General features: G+C 36.1%; 3 protein-coding genes across 4 annotated transcripts in view; 2 read left to right on the forward strand and 1 right to left on the reverse strand.

Annotated features, from left to right (window-relative positions):
- LOC135223918 (pro-resilin-like) overlaps window positions 1-8,617 on the reverse strand; it is a 43,739-nt gene extending 35,122 nt beyond the window's left edge. The window contains exon 1 of one of the 2 annotated variants that reach the window (XR_010316609.1): window positions 8,159-8,173. Coding sequence is in view for 1 of the 2 variants with exons in the window: in XM_064262840.1 (XP_064118910.1) it covers window positions 8,159-8,164 (6 nt within the window). In the remaining variant the exon portion in view is untranslated. Of the gene's footprint in view, window positions 1-8,158 lie in introns of both variants that reach the window. The other variant, XM_064262840.1, reaches the window with a different exon arrangement.
- LOC135223902 (uncharacterized) lies at window positions 2,529-5,247 on the forward strand. Its single transcript, XM_064262820.1, has 3 exons — window positions 2,529-2,616; window positions 2,732-3,544; window positions 4,397-5,247. The coding sequence occupies exons 1-3, from the start codon at window positions 2,602-2,604 to the stop codon at window positions 5,165-5,167; spliced, it is 1,599 nt and encodes a 532-aa protein (XP_064118890.1). The 5' UTR covers window positions 2,529-2,601; the 3' UTR covers window positions 5,168-5,247.
- Window positions 8,618-15,408: 6,791 nt separating the features above from the next.
- Window positions 15,409-18,683, forward strand: LOC135223911 (pro-resilin-like). Its single transcript, XM_064262831.1, has 3 exons — window positions 15,409-15,533; window positions 16,346-16,618; window positions 17,862-18,683. Exons 1-3 carry the CDS (start codon window positions 15,522-15,524, stop codon window positions 18,126-18,128), a joined length of 552 nt encoding a protein of 183 aa, XP_064118901.1. The 5' UTR covers window positions 15,409-15,521; the 3' UTR covers window positions 18,129-18,683.
- The last annotated feature ends 1,755 nt before the right edge of the window (window positions 18,684-20,438 follow it).

The raw sequence follows: 20,438 nt of genomic DNA on the forward strand, positions 1-20,438 counted from the left end.
GAATAACCCAATTAAAGCCACGTCGTTTAATGGCAAAATATCGAGATAAAAAGGTAGTACTCGTTTAAGTTAAGCAAGAAGGCAATGACTGTGGGGTTTCCCGGTTTTGGATGTTGATGAGTCACAGACTCATTATTCAGAACATTTCCTGGAGCGCTTTTGTTATCATACGCCGGTTGGTGAACGCTAAGAAAAAAAAAGAACAAAAAAACACGACTCGGGTACGCGGGACAAAATTGACGCTCAAAGAATATCCACTTCCGCTTTTGTTTCATGCGAGTTTCGTGTAAACAAAAAAAGTTGAGTGTGAAATATGAAAATGTAAGGAAACAAGTTATCCATAAAGTCATACCTCGATATGATGCAATTCGTAATACTACGTTGTTTCATTCGTGGTTTCCGTTAAATTTCTCAATATTTTAGAAATTACTCGTTTTAAGGCCGTCAAATCAGACCAGTTTATATTATAGGTACACACACACATATACTATATATATATATATATATATATATATATATATATATATATATACCTATATATATATATATATATATACGATATATATAGTGAATTTCTGTGGCCGCAAATGAGACATAATCAATCTATCCCTTCAGATTTCTCCCGTAATAATTCAAGTCCTTTGGGGAAATATATATTACTGAACTAAGTTGAACATAGAATTTAGGCCAAACGCCAAGCGCTGGGACCTATGGAATCATTCAGCGTTGAAACGGAAACTGACAGTAAAAGGTGTGGAAAGTGTAACAGGAAGAAAACCTCGCAGTTACACTATGAATCAATTGTCAGGATAGGTGGAAAGTAAGATGGAAGAGAATACGGAAGGAGGTACAGTAAAAGGGATGAGGGAATGTATAGCTCTTATTTCCGATATCTCCCCTTGGAATTCTCCTAAGAAAAGCTAGTCATGCTGGTTGGTCTAGACTTACTGATTCGGCCTTATGCCAGCGAGAGTGTTGTATGATAACGGCTCGTATGTGATGGTAAAGTACTAATAAAAGGCCTGATGTAACTTCTGGACTCGGAGCAGTTGTCATAGATTGGCTCTTGCCCTTGGGGAAACCTTTTTGAAAGAATGGACTGCTGTGGGCCTCCGAACTCTACCCAAAAAATATAAGCACTGGTCTGGACCCTATTGATGCTTTACTTTATATATAATACTAAAAACAGTCATATTGGAAGAAAAAATTAAGGGACATCTATAAATATCTCGGCATCATTTTGACGGAAAAATAAAAAAAAACTGAAGTGGACTCGCATACCGTGTAATGTTTTCATAAGGCAGTTATACCTATTGTAGCATATACTGCTAAATTTGCTTTTTTAAACGATGATATATATATATATATATATATATATATATATATATATATATATATATATATACACACACACACACACACACATATATAATATATATATAGATATATATATATATATATATATATATATATATATATAGGACTCGCATACCGTGTAAAGTGTTCATAAGGCAGTTATACCTGTTGTAGTATATACTGTTAAATTTTTGCTTTTTTTAAACTATGATATATATATATATATATATATATATATATATATATATATATATATATATATAGTATATATATATATATATATATATATATATATATATAGTATATATATATATATATATATACTATATATAAATTTATATATATATATATATGATAGCATTTTTAACGGGAAAATAAACTCAAATAGACTCGCATGCTTAATTGTTTTCCTAAGGCAGTTACCTATACTGAATAAACTGTTATATTTAATCTTTTTAAAACCATGCTATATATATATATATATATATATATATATATATATATATATCTATATATATATATATATATCACCGCTTTTCATATATACATATCGTCTATCATTATAAAATACTGTTGGTTTTATATTTCAGTCTATCTATAGATCACTTAGTTATCATTATTTTTTTTCAACTTCAGCTGCCTTTACTTTACCTTGTAATGTCTTCCGTCATTCCCACTAACTATAAACAGTTATGCGCTTTCCCTCTCTCTCTCCCAACGATCCTCAGATCAAAGAGCAAATGATCATATATTACAAACCGATTATCCGCGATGACAAGATTAAAATCAGTCGATAAACAGATGACCTAATGTTCATATCATAAGGAATGCATTATGCATTTTTCATCATACATGGAATAGACGAACTTAAGAAATAAATTGCAGAAAAATATTTTTTTTCTCCTTTTAGAATTTCAAAGTTCATAAGAAGGCGGAAATAAATCCGACACGGTCTTTCATAAAACAAGGTCCTTTTAACAAAAGATCCCGTTAAAAAAATTGAGTGGGAAAAAAAAACGACACTCTTTTAAATGACACGGAATTATATACTACTGCTTTCGTGGTGGCTTGTTCGAAAAATACCTTCGAAGCTTCTTAAACTTTTTGTGCCCGAAAGAATCATTCCCGTTACGTGAAACAATGATAAGAGTCATGCGGGCGTGGCCAAGTCACAGGAATTGACCCTGGATGATCGACGTATATATAAAAGTGTTTCTCTGCCATCCAAGTGACCAAATCTGAGCCATGATCTGTGCTAGGGTGAGACGATCCGCTGTCAGCTGTTAGTACAAGTTTTACTATTGTGCAACACAAGTGTCTGTTTGGATCAGTTGGAAGGAAAAACTTAAGAATTTAAAAATTTTCATATTTCCAGGTGTACGTCTTCTGCTGCCTCTTGGTTGCTGCGGCAGCCCGGCCTGAAAAGCTTCCTTCTTCGGGGTATGGGTATAAAGCCCCTGACAATCCATTATCTTTTGACCTACCCGTCGCTGATATCAAGTCTCCTCTGTCTCTGTACGAGACCCCTGCTCTGAAAGCCCCAGAGACGCTCTACGAAGCACCGTCTGTCGGTCATGAACCCTCTACAATCTACGATACCCCGGGAGTTCATGATGCTTCAGCAGTGGTCTACGACGGCCCTACAGTTCATGATGCTTCAGCAGTGACCTACGACGGCCCTACAGTTCATGATGCTTCAGCAGTGACCTACGACGGCCCTACAGTTCATGATGCTTCAGCAGTGACCTACGACGGCCCTACATTTCATGATGCTTCAGCAGTGACCTACGACGGCCCTACAGTTCATGATGCTTCAGCAGTGACCTACGACGCCCCTGTAGTTCATATTGCTCAAACAGTGACCTACGACGCCCCAGCAGTGACCTACGATGGCCCTGCAATTCTTGATTCTAAAGCAGTGACCTACGATGCCCCTGCAATTCTTGATTCTAAAGCAGTGACCTACGATGCCCCTGCAATTCTTGATTTTAAAGCAGTGACCTACGATGGCCCTGCAATTCTTGATTCTAAAGCAGTGACCTACGATGCCCCCACGGTTCTTGATTCTCATCAAGCAGTGTCCTACGATGCCCCGGCAGTTCATGATACCCTTGTAGAGGTCTACAAGGCACCTATAGTCCATGTCGCCCCAGCTCTAACGCACGGTACTCCCGTAAAGAAATACGAGGTAATTTTTGTTTAATGTAGCTAATTTTAGGTCTATAGCCTCAATCCCATGCAACCACATTAAATTATGTGTATGAAGTGTTTATGCATGTATGTATGTGTACATATATAAATGTGCCTCCATCATTAAGTCTGTTTGATCAAATAGGTAGGTATGCTAACACATACTTACTAAAAGTTTCCAAAGGCCCATAGCCTATTCAGTTAGTGCGAGAAACCTACCCATGGAAATTGCTTTGAAAAATCTCTCCGTCACTGTAAAACTTGCAATTCATTACTTCTCATTAACCTAACAATCGATTGCCTTCCTACATGCCAGGTAGCCAGTTTTCTTTGTCATCAACAAAAAATCTATCGTAATTGTGCTTTTTTTTTCCTCCTCTATCTGTCATTTCTGATAATATTGCCTTTCGTAATCTGCACACCGTAAAATATTTATAATTAAATATATATTTGTTGTACCACATCAAAATCTTTTTAGTTTCGTGTTATTAAACGAATTATATAATATATAAATATATAGTATATATATATATAATATATATATAATATATATATATATATATATATATATATATGTGTGTGTGTATGTGTGTAGCAAATTAGTATATAACAAACATTTCCTTAAAATTACATCAAATAGCACAACAGATGCATCAAACACATTCTTCGTTTTTATATATAAAAAATAATTTCACTACAGAATTTACATGGTCGCAATCCCAGCTATACTGTAACAGCATTATTAGACCTATGTAACATTTCGCCTCCTGTTTACCAAGGTTCACTCATTTTAATCCTGAATGTGTTTGGTTATAATAATTCTCTTTCCCATGACGCTCTCCCAAACCAGAAAGGAATGCCCTTCGACTTCGGCTACGCAGTTCACGACCCTTACAGCGGGATTCACTTCGGACACGACTCCGACTCCGACGGGAATGTCGTCGCCGGCGAGTACAGGGTTGATCTCCCCGACGGGCGCACTCAGATAGTCACCTACAAGGCCGATGGCTACAACGGGTACCAGGCTGATGTCAAGTACGAGGGAGAGGCCAAGTACCCAAAACCTGTGCCTTACAAACCTGCACCACTTCACGAAGGCCCCGTGAGCGCATACGAAGCCCCAGTCAAAACTTATGAAGTCCCAGTCAAGACTTATGAAGCCCCAGTGAAAACTTATGAAGCCCCAGTCGAAACCTATGAAGTCCCAGTCAAGACTTACGAAGCCCCAGTGAAAACTTATGAAGCACCAGTCGAAACTTATGAAGCACCAGTCGAAACTTATGAAGCACCAGTCGAAACTTACGAAGTCCCAGTTTCAACCTACGAAGCCCAAGTACAAACTTACAAAGCCCCAGTTTCAGCTCATGAAGCTCCAATCGAAACCTACGAAGCCCCAGCTTCACTTCACTTAGCCGCAGTCCAAACTTACGAGACACCAGTTTCAACTTACGACTCTCCAGTCTCAACTTATGAATTTCCAGAACAAAAATACAAAGAATCGACGAAGTCTCATGCCGTGCCCTCCATCGTTCCAGTGCCAGTTGTTCCAGAGAATGCGTTCGGCGCCCATGAGTCTACTTACGCGACTCCCCAGTCATTCTATTCAGCTCCTGGACACTAGAAACCTAGGTCACCGATATAAATATGTGGATATTTATGTAGACATTCATTCAATAGAATTTTCTAAGCCGTTTCGGAAAATACCTTTGATTTCCCTTTCTTGTTAATAACGTCGACTTCTAATAAAATCTATTCGTTGTTCCTAAGTCTGAGTAAGGTTATTGGGAAATATATATAGTCTCATGCCCTTTTCTAGCCAAGGTCCGGAGAAAGGAAGATAAGGGTAAGGGAGCCAGTATGGGAAAAGAAACCCTAAAGCGACTAGCGACATCAACAAAAATAATTAAGGAAAAACAATAAAAAATAAATAAATAAATAAATAAAGCAATTACGACTGTCAAGAGCTAACGAGTCACTCCCATGTTGCAAGACAAGCATCACATGATAGCACGTAATTTTCCAAACCTAATTGCTGTCTTCCAGTCACGCGGAAGCTCCTGTTGAATTGCTTCTCGGTCTGATCACGCAGTCATGAGTAGTTAGTTAGCAAGCTATTCTTTTACCTGACGCAAGCTATCATCAATGGAAACAGAATTCGGTTGACAAAAGTTTTCATAATCGTCAAAAATTAACTCCCTTTTTTCGCCTCACTCACTCTCTCTCTCTCTCTCTCATTCAGTTCTTGCTCTTTTCACAACGTTTTATGTTTTGCCTTAGGTAGTACATGTTGTCATTTAGTCTCTCTCTCTCTCTCTCTCTCTCTCTCTCTCTCTCTCTCTCCCCGCACTTTTTTTTTTGTCTCAATGCCTTGGGGAATATCTGTTGTCGTTCTATTGTGTTTCTTCCTCTTTTTTTCTAATCGTTGAAACCACTTTCACTTTCATTTTCCGGAGGCAAGTCACCGTACATCACACACACACACACACACACACACACCACTCCCCATCATCGGTAACAATCGATTAGCTATGTTCAAAAGAAGCATTAGACTATCGTGGCTATTACTGATAATTAACATATATGGACCCCCTGCTGTCAGACAGAAGATAATTTACTAGCACTCATTCTGTACTCCGACATCTGAGAAGCAAAAAATTTCCCAATTCATTTAGATTGCTCTGTTCCGTGCCTCGGTTCGTACTTGTATAGGACTACCCTACGAGCCAACACGGCATATAAGCTCTACACACTCAGCCTCAGCCCTCAGTCTGCAACCAGGCGGGTCGTCCGGAGGTTCACTCTCCTGGGACTCCTCCCACCCCCCTCCCCCCGCCCCCCCCCCAAACGCCCGCCTCCTGGCACCAACACCTGGGACACACGACTGTCTCATGAGCCAGTTTCATCTGAACCAGCCAAACTCCTACTAATATCCATGCAGAAAACGATTATTATTTTTCCCTGGCATTGCTGGAAAGGTCTCAGTGACTATAGTTTGGCCGATGCTGTTGGCAGGCAATTTTCTCATGACTTAAAATGAATTTCCTGCATATTTTTCCTCCTAACGAAGGAATGATTCGAGAGTGATGAGTCTATCGATTTATTTCTAAGTGTTTTTTTAACAATTAGACAAACTAACAAACAAAACACGTTATACACACACACACACCACACACACACACACACACACACACACATATATATATATATATATATATATATATATATATATATATATATATATATATAATATATATATATATATATATATATATATATATATACTGGTGTTAAAACAAATTATGCCGGCTTCAGAATACGCTACACTACCGTATAAAGCATTTCCCCGTTTAATAATAAATTTCTATGAACTGTAATCTTTACAAGATATTTTGATTAATTATCGTTTTATAGTAAATCTGACTGAACAGCACAGGAAAGGGAGCATATAACGCAGTGCAAGTGAGATTACTTGATAAATTTGCCGTCTTTTGTTTGTTTCTTTACGTTAGCGCCCAAAGCAGCAGGTACGAAACACGGAGCCCCGCGATCCTTTCCTGTAGAATTCTTGAGTATTACCACCCCGTTACTGGCGACAATTTAGCAAGCGTCATAAACTTCACAATAAATTCTATTCACGCAATCTGATATTTCGTAGGATGCTGAGAGCGAGTGCTCGTTTAAAAAAAAAAAAAAAAAAAAAAAAAAACCGTTTTAACAACTAGGCCGAACATATAAAATAATTTAGTTGAACTGCTATTCAGCATTCTGTGCCTAATGGTACATTAAAATGGAAAATAAATTTCGAAGTATGATGAATCAATATGGAAATGGAATATTGTGTTTTGAAATGTTACTGTTCCTGTTACCAAGAAACAATACATTTGTAATGATCTACTGTGTATCATGTGTATGTTTGTAAGCCAGAAGAGTAGAATAAATCTTAGAAAATGGACGCCTAATTTGAGTCTCCCTCTCTTCATGCAACTACATACCACATACTTTACAAATATACTGCAATATTTAGGCAAAAGGCCAAGCGTCGGAACCTATGAGGTCATTCTGCGCTGAAAGGGAAATTGACAGTACAAAGGTTTGTTTGAAAGGTGTATCTGTATGAAAACCTCGCAGTTGCGCCAGGAGAGAGTTGTTGGGCGAGGGTGGAAAGTAAAACGGAATAGAGAATATGAACGGAAATACAGTAAAAGGAATGAAAGAACCTTACGTAATCAATATGATGCAAAGCGTGAAGTGCACTGATGGACCAATCCTCCCACCCCCCACCCCCGCCAAAAATGGGTTTAATGAAAAACCTAGGCTACAGTAGGATAGGTCTACCTTGGGCGAGCGAGATATGCTTAACCTAGCATTGGCCCTCAACTGAACCTTGGCGACGGTTATGCCTTTATGGCAAACCGTAAATTCTCAATCATTTTTTCATTAAAACGCTAAAGTTTCATAAATAAAAACGTATCCAGGAACGTAAGTTCTGTTACTATACATTGAAGTGACTGCGCATGCGCATTACACTTTGGTGTACTAAATGATTCGCCCACTTCCTTGTTTTTTAACCCCACACCGGTACTACCAGCATATAAAAAAACTCAGAACTTACCTTCATATTAAGTGAAGTGTCATTCCTTTCTCTCCCCTTTTCGGAATTTGATTGGTGACTGATTTCTAATCGGTTTTCGTATAGCCTAGGCCTAAACTTCTCGATGTCACTTCCAAGGGCTCAAGCAATGTTGTCAACTCAGTGCTAAGAATGACAACCTCTTGTGCTTCTGCAGTAGATTTTGTGGTATTCAAAGCATAAAGGCTTTTCAGAGGAGGAAAATGTAATTAAGTAGCAGGCAGCATTTTGATATTCGCCCGCCAACGATATCCAAGATGGCGGATGTCACAGTGACAATGAACCTCACATAAACGTTTTCAACCTTCAGGCGGGCACTGATAAAGTCCACTTTCATTTCACGATTTTTATCATATCGACAACAGTCTTATATCATTTTAACGCCCGGTCAAAACACAAAAGCACGAACGATCCGCGCGATAAAAGTAAATGACGAGCGGAGGCTCCGATACCATTCAAATTGAAACCACAGGGAAGCAAGACTATGACGTCATCGGTCTGCGCACCCATGGGTTGCCGTAGCCCAAAACCTATGCTCCATGCTTTCATTATTTTTAATGTATAATCTTATTATTATCGTGTAATAATATACTTATATTTGCATATGATACTATATCTAAGTTAATGATATAGTGAAGTTTTGTCTCATACACCGTGAAACTTTTATATTCATTCACAAATATCAAGCAGCAAATGTCGTTTAATATTCCCAGTTTACCTAACCTCGGGACTACTATACACCCAAACTAGATTTGTAGCATAAAGTTTTGTATATATATATATATATATAAAGAACAATTTTACCACAATAAAGTATGAGGAAATAATTGTGTGAATATTCGCTACACACGTTAAGGAATATTGTTATATATGAAAAAAAAATAATGCATGAGTTTGAATTCTGAAGGTCTCTATATATTCAGCTAGTTCATATAACATTGTTGGAAGCGATTATTTGCTATAATATAACAGAGATTCGTGTCAAAAGCTTTCATTTGCTCGTTGATTACTCATACAAGTGAACTACCAAAAACAGCCCAGCCTTAAGTAGTTCGTAATACGTATTACATATGTGTGTGTGTGTAGATAGAAGGAGATTAGAAAGATAGATAGACGGACTAAAAAAAAGTAACATTGACGTAACCCCATAGGAATTGGCGGAACAAGGCTCTCTCGGAGAAAATGCTCTACAGAATGTTCCGACCATCTGTACAACATAATTATTGGGAAGATGAGAGGCAAACGAGCTGTTTGGATATTCCGCCTAGCCGTTGGCGAGGTTAGAAGCAGGTGATGATCACCAAGTCAATGAGGAAATGATAATGCATTCCTCAGCGGTACTAGATTTCACCTGGGTGTAATCAAAGTGTAGATAATCACGGTCTAGACCGAGAATATAATACGAAAATGACTTACAGTCAATTGAGTGATCGAAGCTTCGCTTGGTGTCGAAACTAGGCCGATACCAGCCCGTATGAGTAGGAGTCTGCGTCCCAGAAAAGTGAACGAATTATTATTGATATGTTATTTGTGTGTGCGGGTGTAAGAAGAAGCAGCCTGCGGCTATTACTGTTGACCATGAGAAGGTTGGTCACTTTTACACAGTTCATTGAACAGACTCGTACTCTCTCTGAAAACCGCAATTGACACATTAGTGCTGGGAACTGAGACAAAAGACGAGAAAGAGAGACATAAAATGACTGGTACGGCCATGCGGGAAGACAGCCTCTCGAAGAAGCTAACGTATCTCTTATGACCTTCGTAGATTAATGACTACGTGACTTTAATCTTACTCTGACCTAACTTCATTTGGAATGAGCCTTCTCTCTCTCTCTCTCTCTCTCTCTCTCTCTCTTGGTGTGCTCTGCCTACTTAGTTTAGCTACCCTGAATCTAAAGTTCAAGTGATAGCAGGTAAGTGCGTGAAATCTGAGACCAAATGCAACACTTACTTATGATAAACTGTTCTGGGGGAAGTCGAATATTTATTGAATATTGTTAAAACGATTTTGTTACTGGCAAGTTAAATGTGCATGAATCTAGCTAGTGATTTACGTCCGAGTCATTGCTAACTTGTCATTTTGTAGATTTGAACTTGAATCTGACATCAGATAGCACTTTCAGAGAGAACATAACTGCAAACAAGTGGTTGACATTGCAGATAAATTCTTCGAAGTGCTTTCTAAATGGAATATGCCGAGATGCAATTCACTCACTGAAACATTTGACCTGGAACGTTTTGAATAAGTTCACGCTTGTGCAGCCATCCCTGAAACAATCGTGACAAAGAAGAATAAATGTAAATTCAAAAAAATAATCGGTTTGCATGAGACTAGGGTTGGCTCAGCCTATGTGAAGATAACTATTTTTCTTCAACTTGAGGCAGACAACCCAGGGATGAAATTGCTTACCTAAATGTGATTTACATTCCTGCTGTTTTAAAGATATCTAGAGTACGATCACAACACGCACGCACTCACAGAGAAAGCGAGAGAGAGAGAGAAGTCTCACTCCCACTTTAGTGACTCCGTGATAATTTTTCCCGCGCAATCACAAGGGCATGCATGTTCGGGCCGTTAAAAGAGACAGAGGGCACCTTATATATATTGCTCCCTCAGCCATTATCTCAGCGGAATGAGTCAGTGAGCTTTTAGTCTCATTGGAGCAAAGAGGCGTTCATTTTCAAGGCAAATCAGGGGCCAAGGGTTACAAAATCAGAGGTTAAAGTGGAGTGATTTGTGGTCACGGGGTTGTAGTACAGAAAAGAGAGCGGATACCCGATTAAGATAACGATAGCAGATGAAGGAATACTAAGTGTCCTTAGGTGATTGGTAGTAGTGGCGTTTCGAACTCACGCTCGAAGACGCTGTCTTGTAATCGTATATAAAGAAGACGAATTACTTTTGGCGGCACCTTTTCATGCAGGCCTATGGAGTTCATTAACACTAATCTTTAGCTTTTCCTCTTTCCCTTTTCTCATACATCTTCATTTTCTCATTTTTGTCTTCTCTTAGTGGTACTTAGCCCGTACCTGGTAAGATAACATTGGGCCATCTGTCATTCTTTGCCTTTCAAAATGTTCTTGAAATTAAATGTTTATAAATTCAAACTACAGAATTTTTTTGTATTTCATGTAAAATTTAGATAAAATTTTTCCGTGCTGAAATAAGTTACGCGCCGAATTTTATCTTTGTTTCCTTGTGATATTATCAGACAAGATGAAAAAGTTGAATTTTATAAAAAGAGTTACACTGCTCAACAGAATTAGATCTCCTTCAACATTGACAACTGAAATACGCAATGTATGTGTATGTTAGTTCGGGTTTGTATATTTCGATGAAAATACGTCATAACAATGCCTCCTTGACACCAACTGAATTACTTTAATTACCAACATCCACTTTTGTCCCCTTGAACTAAAAAACTGGAACGCTGTTTTTGTGAAAATTTAAAGATTTTATCATGTGACGAAACTCTTCAGAGCTTGATAACCTTTTTAATGGTTCTCTGTTGTATCTATACATTTCTTACACTTTCGACTATTCTTACCGAATGTCAATGACGCAAGCAGCATCAGCCCTCCTTTTGTCATTCACAGCCTGCGTGCGCACTTCACTTTCATAAAGGGACATCGGCCTAATAATCCGTTCATACATTTCAACTTTCGCTTTCATAGGCATTGTTCTTATTTTCGCTGCTGGTTGTATATACATATATATATATATTATATATCATATATATATATATATATAATATATATATATATATATATATATAATATATTATATGTCTTACACCAATTCCTTCTAGAAGGGTTTAAATTTCAAGCCCTACAACCTTTCCTTGACTCCAGCAAATGCTATAATACCCATTTACAGAGCGGTGGCCCCTGGTGAAGAAGTATGCCTATGACTGACGATGCATGGCCCTAGCAAACGAGTTTTGAACACTCCATCATGTGCCACGTTGTCCTTTTTTATATATATATATATATATATATATATATATATATATATATATATATATATAGTGTGTGTGTACAGATATACATATGTTTGTATATGTATATCGATAAAATCTCGAAGACAAGCGAAACTGCGCCATTGTTAGTACTAGTTTACTATGACAACCTCTGTCCAGTTGTTTATTGCTTAACCTTTATGGATATATAGATAGATATATTTTGTATATATGTATATATATCAAGACCCAGCAGGAAATAATGAAAAGCAGCAGTACCTAATGCTTTCGTGTATTCTTGAAACACCTCATCGTCACGCGTTACTTGTGATCGTATGTAAAAAGTTAAGTATATTTTAGTTTAACCAGACCACTGAGCTGATTAACAGCTCTCCTTGGGCTGGCCCGAAGGATTAGATATTTTTACGTGGCTAGGAACCAATTGGTTAGCTAGCAACGGACCTACAGTCTATTGTGGGATCCGAACCACACTATAACGAGAAATGAATTTCTATCACCAGAAATAAATTCCTCTGATTCCGCGTTGGCAGAGCAGGGAATCGAACTTCGGACCACCGGATTGGCAGCCAAGCTCGAAAACCACTCGATCAATCGTATGGAAATATATATATATATATATATATATATATATATATATATATAATATATATTATATATATATATATATATATATATATATATATAAACGACTCCCTCCCTACCCTCCCTTTGTAAAAGTGACCCGAGGTAATCATGAACGTCCTTGCAAGCAACAAATGTAGACCAGCATTTTGCTATGCAGCCAGCCTATCCTGACGGCGGCGCGCTGCTCTGAATTCTTAGGTCTCAATGTCGCAACTTTTTAGCCCAAGGGCTCCACCACTGTAAGGTCAAGAGGACGCAGGCGCTGCTGTGGATACCACCGGTATGTACTGAATACAAGGAGGGCATCGCCTCGCCTGGAGAGGGAGAGAGAATATTTATATAATTTTGTAATGAAGATAATTTTTATTCTTATTTTTCTATATATATATATGTGTGTGTGTAGATATACATATGTATGCATGTTTGTATATGTATATGCATCTGTTATGAATCTTAGAGAGAGAGAGAAAGAATATCCATATGATTTTCAAATAAAGATAATTTTTATTTTTCAAAGAGCAAAAGAGGGTTCTGCTATGAATCTTAGAGAGAGAGAGAGAGAGAGAAAGAATATTTATATGATTTTGCAATAAAGATAATTTTTATTTTTAAAGAGCAAAAAATACCTCTGTTTCGAATCTTAGAGAGAGAGCGAGTAAATATTTATATGATTTTCAAATAAAGATAATTTTCATTTTTTAAAGAGCAAAAGAGGCTTCTGTTATGAATCTTAGAGAGAGAGAGAGAGGGAGAGAGATACAATACTTATATATATGTCTATATTTATATATATCTATATATATATATATATATATAATATATATAGACCGATATATATAAGTATTGTATCTCTCTCCCTCTCTCTCTCTCTAAGATTCGAAACAGAGGTGTTTTTTGCTCTTTAAAAGTGAAAATTATCTTCATTGCAAAATTATATAAATATTCTCTCTCTCCTCTCTCTCTCTCTCTCTCTCTCTCTCTATCATCTCTCTCTCTCTCTCTATATATATATATATATATATATATAGATATACATAAATATGTGTATATTCAGATATATTTTTAATATATTATATATATATATATATATATATAACAACATATATATATTTGTGTATGTGTGTGTGTATATACATACGTATATATATATATATATATATATATATATATATATATAGATATATATATATATATAGAGAGAGAGAGAGAGAGAGAGAGAGAGAGAGAGAGAACAATGAATAATTTTGATATTATGTAAATCTTTTAAGGAAGCAAAGGCAGCTTCTGTTATGAACCTTATCTAGAGACAGAAAGAGAGAGAGAGAGAGAGAGAGAGAGTAAATCATTCCCAAATGATGTCCATTCCCCAAGGAGCGAGCAAAAGAAAATTTTTTGTCTTGGACCTCATCTAGAGAGAAATAGAGAGAACATATCCAACAATTTTTTAACATGTACATGCAATAAATTTTTCAAATATCATGCAATAAAACAAAGTCCGTATTTCACTTTTATCCTGAGAGAGATAGAGACAGAGAAATAATATTTAATGATTTTCAAGTCTGTGCTCATTATTATTATTATTATTATTATTATTATTATTTATTATTATTATTTTTATTATTATCATTATTATTATTATTATTATTATCATATCATTTAGTATGACTGACTTAATTCCACGAGGTACCTTTAATTAGGCTTGCCTACGAGGAAACACGAATCTTACTGAAAAACTTTAATGAGGTTATACAATTAAGCTTTAAAAGGCATAAAATCATATTTATGTATTTATATGCATATATGCACATTTACAGTACCATATACAACTGTGGTGTATACATATAAATAATAAATACATATATATTCATATATATATATATATATATATATATATATATATATATAAAGACAAATTCCACGAAGGATAGAGAAACATTGGAAGTCTGCAAGGCCCCTCGACTTCTTGTCCTTTCACTTAGCCAGAGTTTGCTAAGTAAAGGACAGATGTCGAAAGGCCATGCAGACTTCCATTGGTTTTACTATCCTTCGTGGAATTTGTCTTTATATATGTGTGTGTGTATATATATATATATATATATATATATATATATATACATGTGGAATTTGTCTTTATATATATAGATATATATTTTTTTCTTTTTTTTTGTTAACAAGACCACAGCTGATGGTCGAAAGCTTTAATTTACTGTACAAGAAATATATATTTCATATAACTGCATAAGGATTTTACAGCATTGTGAATTATATCCCCATTTACTTAGAGGTACGACGTAGTACCTAGCTTCTACATATATGTATATATATATATATATATATATATATATATATATATATATATACATACATACATACACAAAGCAAATCAAAGTTACACTCGACCTAGTCCTAAAGCCCTTCTCCCCAACCACCCACCCCGCGCCCCCAAAACAGAAAAGGGACCACCTTGGCACATGAGTTAACAAGGACGCGTCTTGGGAAGTGTATCAAAAACGCAACTTTGAACTTTCCCAACGACATGTGATGATGACGATGATGATGAACATCCTCCCCGCTGAATTAGGAATGAAGACGAACGCCCTACGGGTGGGACAGGTGACCTGATGAAGAAGGCGACGGGTAGGCGTGGCCAGACGCACGCAAGGACTCCTTGCTCCCGATGGGTATAAGTAAGTAGGGTTGGGCATGGGTTTTTACCATTCGATCTCGATCGGCAAGCAATCATGATCTGCAAGGTGAGTTTTCTTATATAACATCAGTTTTCAGTGAGTTTTAGGGTGATTTGGCCTTTTACATGTTATCATTATTATTATTATCATTACTGGCGAAAAACATCCAAAATGGAGTAAGTATAAATATATATCAAAATATCTATTATTATTATTATTATTATTATTATTATTATTATTATTATTATTATTATTATTATTATTATTATTATTATTATTATTATTATTATTATTATTATTATTATTATTATTATTATAATTTTCTCTGACGAAAAAATTCAAAATTGAGTAAGTATAAGTATATATCGAAATATCTATGATTATTATTATTATTATTATTATTATTATTATTGGTGAAGAAATCCACAATAGTTTGAGTGTAAATATATATAAAAAATATATATTTGTAATAATTTTAGAATATACGTATATTTACACTTGGTACGCAATAGTGGATTTCTTCACCATTTTAGTGACTCTAGCGATTATGAGATTATTATTATTAGTAGTAGTAGTAGTTGTTGTTGTTGTTGATTTGGTTGTTGTAATAGTAGAAGATTTTTCTCAATATTTTGTTCAGACCGGGAATCATTTATGATGGACTGCTTTTCCTTCCGTTTCATTTACCCCACGATTCGACATTTAAATCAAATACATCATTTGACTGTAGCTTTGTTCATGTGTTCGTTCGAAAGAGGGCTAGAGAAATCGCTCTGAGTAACCGTAAGCTGGTCCCTCTGCACTTAGTCTTGGAGAGAGAGAGAGAAAGCTGCTGTTCTCCAAATAAAGAATCAGTATTCTCTTTTGTCTTTTCACAGATAACCTTAGTATTGGGCCTGGCAGCGGCAGTAGCCGTAGCATACCCTAACCTCCTGGAGGGAGGAGGACATAACCACGCACACGCCCACGCCCACGATGCCGCTGTTCCCGCCGGTCTAGCGCTTCCCCAAGCGCCTCCTGCGGCCGCCCCAGGCGCCGTTGGGTACGGATACCCAGCGCCCACTACCCCGACCATTCCCAAGCCAGCACCGGGTCCCCTGTACGAAACTCCAGATAAGGAGGATTCTCACGAGGAGGAGGAAGAAGAAGAGGTGAGTAGGGGCTTCAGTACGATTTACAGATAAGATAATGTAAGAGTTCCCCACTGGACGAGTAAGTTGCGTACTCGACTATCGATCTGGCAGCCCGAGTTCGCTTCCCGCAGCCACCAGCGTGGAATCAGAGGAATTCATTTCTGGCGATTAGGAATTTATTTCTCGATATGATGTGGTTCGGATCCCACAATAAGCTGTAATAGGTCCCGTTGCTAAGTAACCAACTGGATGCTAGCCACGTAAATCTAATCCTTTGGGCCAGCCCTAGGGGAGTTATTAATTAATCCAGTATAGTGACCCCATACTCTGCACTATAGGTTGTGAACCAAGGACAGTGAGATATTTAGTGCTATTGTGTGTATGTATATATATATATATATATATATATATATATATATATATATATATATATTATACTATGTATACATGTTATATATATACATATACATAACATACAACATACATAATATATACATACCATACATATAATATATATATATATATATATATATATAATATATATATGTATATATATAGGTTAATTAAGGACAGATTTCATTTCACTTATTGAATGTCTTGAGGAGTTTTGAGTCATTTTCATTACAGTTTACGTCAAAATGTTGTTTGAAACAATTGGAATATAGTTTTTACCCTATAATGCATTTCGTCGGCTTTATGCCAGCACGGACTCTTGCCCAAAGGCAGCTTGTGAATGTTGTGTGGTTATGGTATGGGAGTAAGTGGGAAAGTGTAGACCTCTGGATTTAGCTTTGTCAACAAAGTTGCCTCAAGGAAACAATGCAATGTCTTATCATTATTATTACTATTATTAATGAAGTGTCAAATACAAATATATTTAGAAATAAATCTAAAAAGAGAGCTTTCGGGAATCTGTTCGAGTCCCTTTGAAATGAATCTAAACGAAGAGCTTCTTGGAATCTGTGTAATTCCTCAGACATAAAAATAATTCCAAACAGGTTCCCGAAAGCTCTTTGTTTAGATCTATTTTTTATATATATATTTGCATCCAAGCGTAACTTGGGATTTGTTTCCCAAGCCAAAAAAATAAAAAATTATATGATACGTAACCCACACATGTTAACAATTATTTTCTGCAATGATTACTGTAATATTATTACATATATAGCAATTCAGATTATATATCAATTCAGGCCACTTACCTAAGGCACGTTTAACATGTCCTCCAATTCCAAAATTATAATAAGTCCTCCTCCGACAGCCCACGCCCTTCAAGTACGAATACGTCGTGAGCGACGCCGCCGCCCACCTCGACTTCGGCCACAAGGCCGATTCCGACGGGCACGTCGAAAACGGCCAATACCACGTCCTCCTGCCCGATAGCCGTGTCCTGACCGTCGTGTACGTAGCCGACGCCACTGGATACAACCCGGTTCTGACCTTCGAGGGAGAGGCCCTCTTCCCTGAACCTGCTCCTGCTCCTGTTCCTACTCCTGGCAAATTGTACGAAACACCTGCGCATGCGTGAAGAAAATCTCCTTGAGTTATTTTCACCGTAAGACTCCTCCTCCGCAAATCATACGTCTTTGGCCGTCTTCTTTCTTCTCGTTATTCTGGATTCCCCTCAATAACAGTCATGACTGGTGACTGGAAGCACTCCAGCTCCCATTGGTAATTTGTACGAAACACCTGCGCATGCGTTAAGAAAGAATCTCTTTGCGTTATTTTCACCGTGGGACTTACCCACAAATCTACACGTCTTCCGCCATCTTGGTTTCCTCTTCTCGTTTTTTTATGGATCCTCTTCAATACTGGAAAAGTTAGTCTCTCAACCTTCCAATCTTAAGATTATGTTAAATTATTATATTCGATTAAATATGCTTTTATATATTTCTGCTCGCTTCTGTATCTTCGCATATATATATGTACGAGGTCTATATTGTAACGATTAGCTTTTAAGGAATTGCATAGCAGTGATATTGTACAAATTATCAACAGTATTAACTGTTTGCTAATTTTTGTCATATTTATCAGTCCATGTCAAGTGTAAAATGAAGCAAAATAAATAACAGAGCAATAAGAATTGCATTATTATTTTCATTAATCTGGGTTTACATTAGTCTGAGAAAGGATTTAAAAAAAACAATGAGATTTTTATCCATTTGTTTCCCTCGATAAAAAAAATATGAATGAATAAACTTTCAAGGTTCAAATTACTCTGAAAAAAGATTTAGCACACAATTAGCTTTTAGCACATTTGCTCATAAAAACAAAACAAAAAAACATGAATGAATACATTTTCTGTTTAAATAACTCTGAAAAAGGATTTAACGCACAATTAGCTCTCAGCACATTTGCTCACCACAAAAAAAAAAAAAAACATGAATGAATAAATTTTCTAGGTTTAAATTACGTTGAAAAAGGATTTAACACACAGTTAGCTCTCAGCACATTTCCTCACCCAAAAAAAAAAAAACCATAAAGGAATAAATTTTCTATGTTTAAATTACCCTGAAAAATAATTTAGCACACAATTAGCTCTTAACAGATTTGCTCACCAAAAAAAAAATAATATGAATGAATAAATTTTCTAGGTTTAAATTACTCTAAAAAAGGATTTAACACACAATTAGCTTCTAGCACATTTGCTCACAAAAAAACATGAAGGAATCTATTTTCTGTCGCGCAAAAATCATGTCCAAACATATATAAATATTTGTTTGGACATGATTTTTGCGCGACCTGTAAAGCGTTTCATTTTTATTTATCTTTATTCATTTTTATCATTTTATTTTTACTTATTTTCTTTACTTTTCCTTTTTAATTTTATTTATTTTCGTTTATTTTTACTTATTTTTTTTACTTTTATTTTTATTTGTTTTTATTTTTTATTTAGATATATTTCTATTTACCTTTTTCCAATAATCCTTATTTATTTTAATTTTTATTTTCCTATGTTTCTTTAACATTATCATTCCTTATTCAGTGGGAAAGACGAAGGGAGGAAGCGAAATAAAAACAGCTGAAAAAGGCTCAGAGAAACAGCGACCCCGACTAATGATTAGGCTGAAGAAGAAGTGAGAGAAGATTGGTTTATCCAATCTTCTTGTAATCATTAGAATCATAATATTTTTTTATTGCTCTTCGTTTATTTCACCATTGTTAATGGATCTGTGATCATAATATTAATAGAAATTATAACAGTAATAGAATCATGACTCCATCGATGAGAAGATCGCCCATCGTATAATGTACTCTCTCAATGCCAATCCTATGAGCGCATAATTTAACCTACCATGGCCAAATAGTTCTTGAGAGCTCGATTTCGCCTTCTTATTGAGAGAAAAATATTTAGCCTGCGACGCCAATGAGTGAAATTTCTTTATTTTAAGAATCCAAACAACTAAAACCGAGATGGATTCCATGGCGACAAATCCAACAGTTAACCAACCAATCATCTTTTTCCCAGACTGCCATCCAATGTCGCTCAACCGTTCTTGAGATATAATGCTAACACGCACAAAATAATTATTCCTCACACGGTTAGACTGTGGAACAGCATCCCTGAGGATGTTGTACAACTGGATCCTCAGAAATTCAAGCAATTCTCGTTGTATTTTATAATATACCTACATTATTATCTATGCTATTGTCTATACATTTATTGGTTTGCTATTTAACTCTTTTTTTATTTATAATAAATGCTCTCTTCTTTCTGTAATTCCTATCACCTTTGTTACCTCTTTCAAATAATAATAATAATAATAATAATAATAATAATAATAATAATAATAATAATCCCAAGATCCATAAAAAGGAACCTGCTAAAACTAGAAGT

This window comes from Macrobrachium nipponense, chromosome 10 (assembly GCF_015104395.2).
Source record: "Macrobrachium nipponense isolate FS-2020 chromosome 10, ASM1510439v2, whole genome shotgun sequence".
NCBI classification, from domain to species: domain Eukaryota; kingdom Metazoa; phylum Arthropoda; class Malacostraca; order Decapoda; family Palaemonidae; genus Macrobrachium; species Macrobrachium nipponense.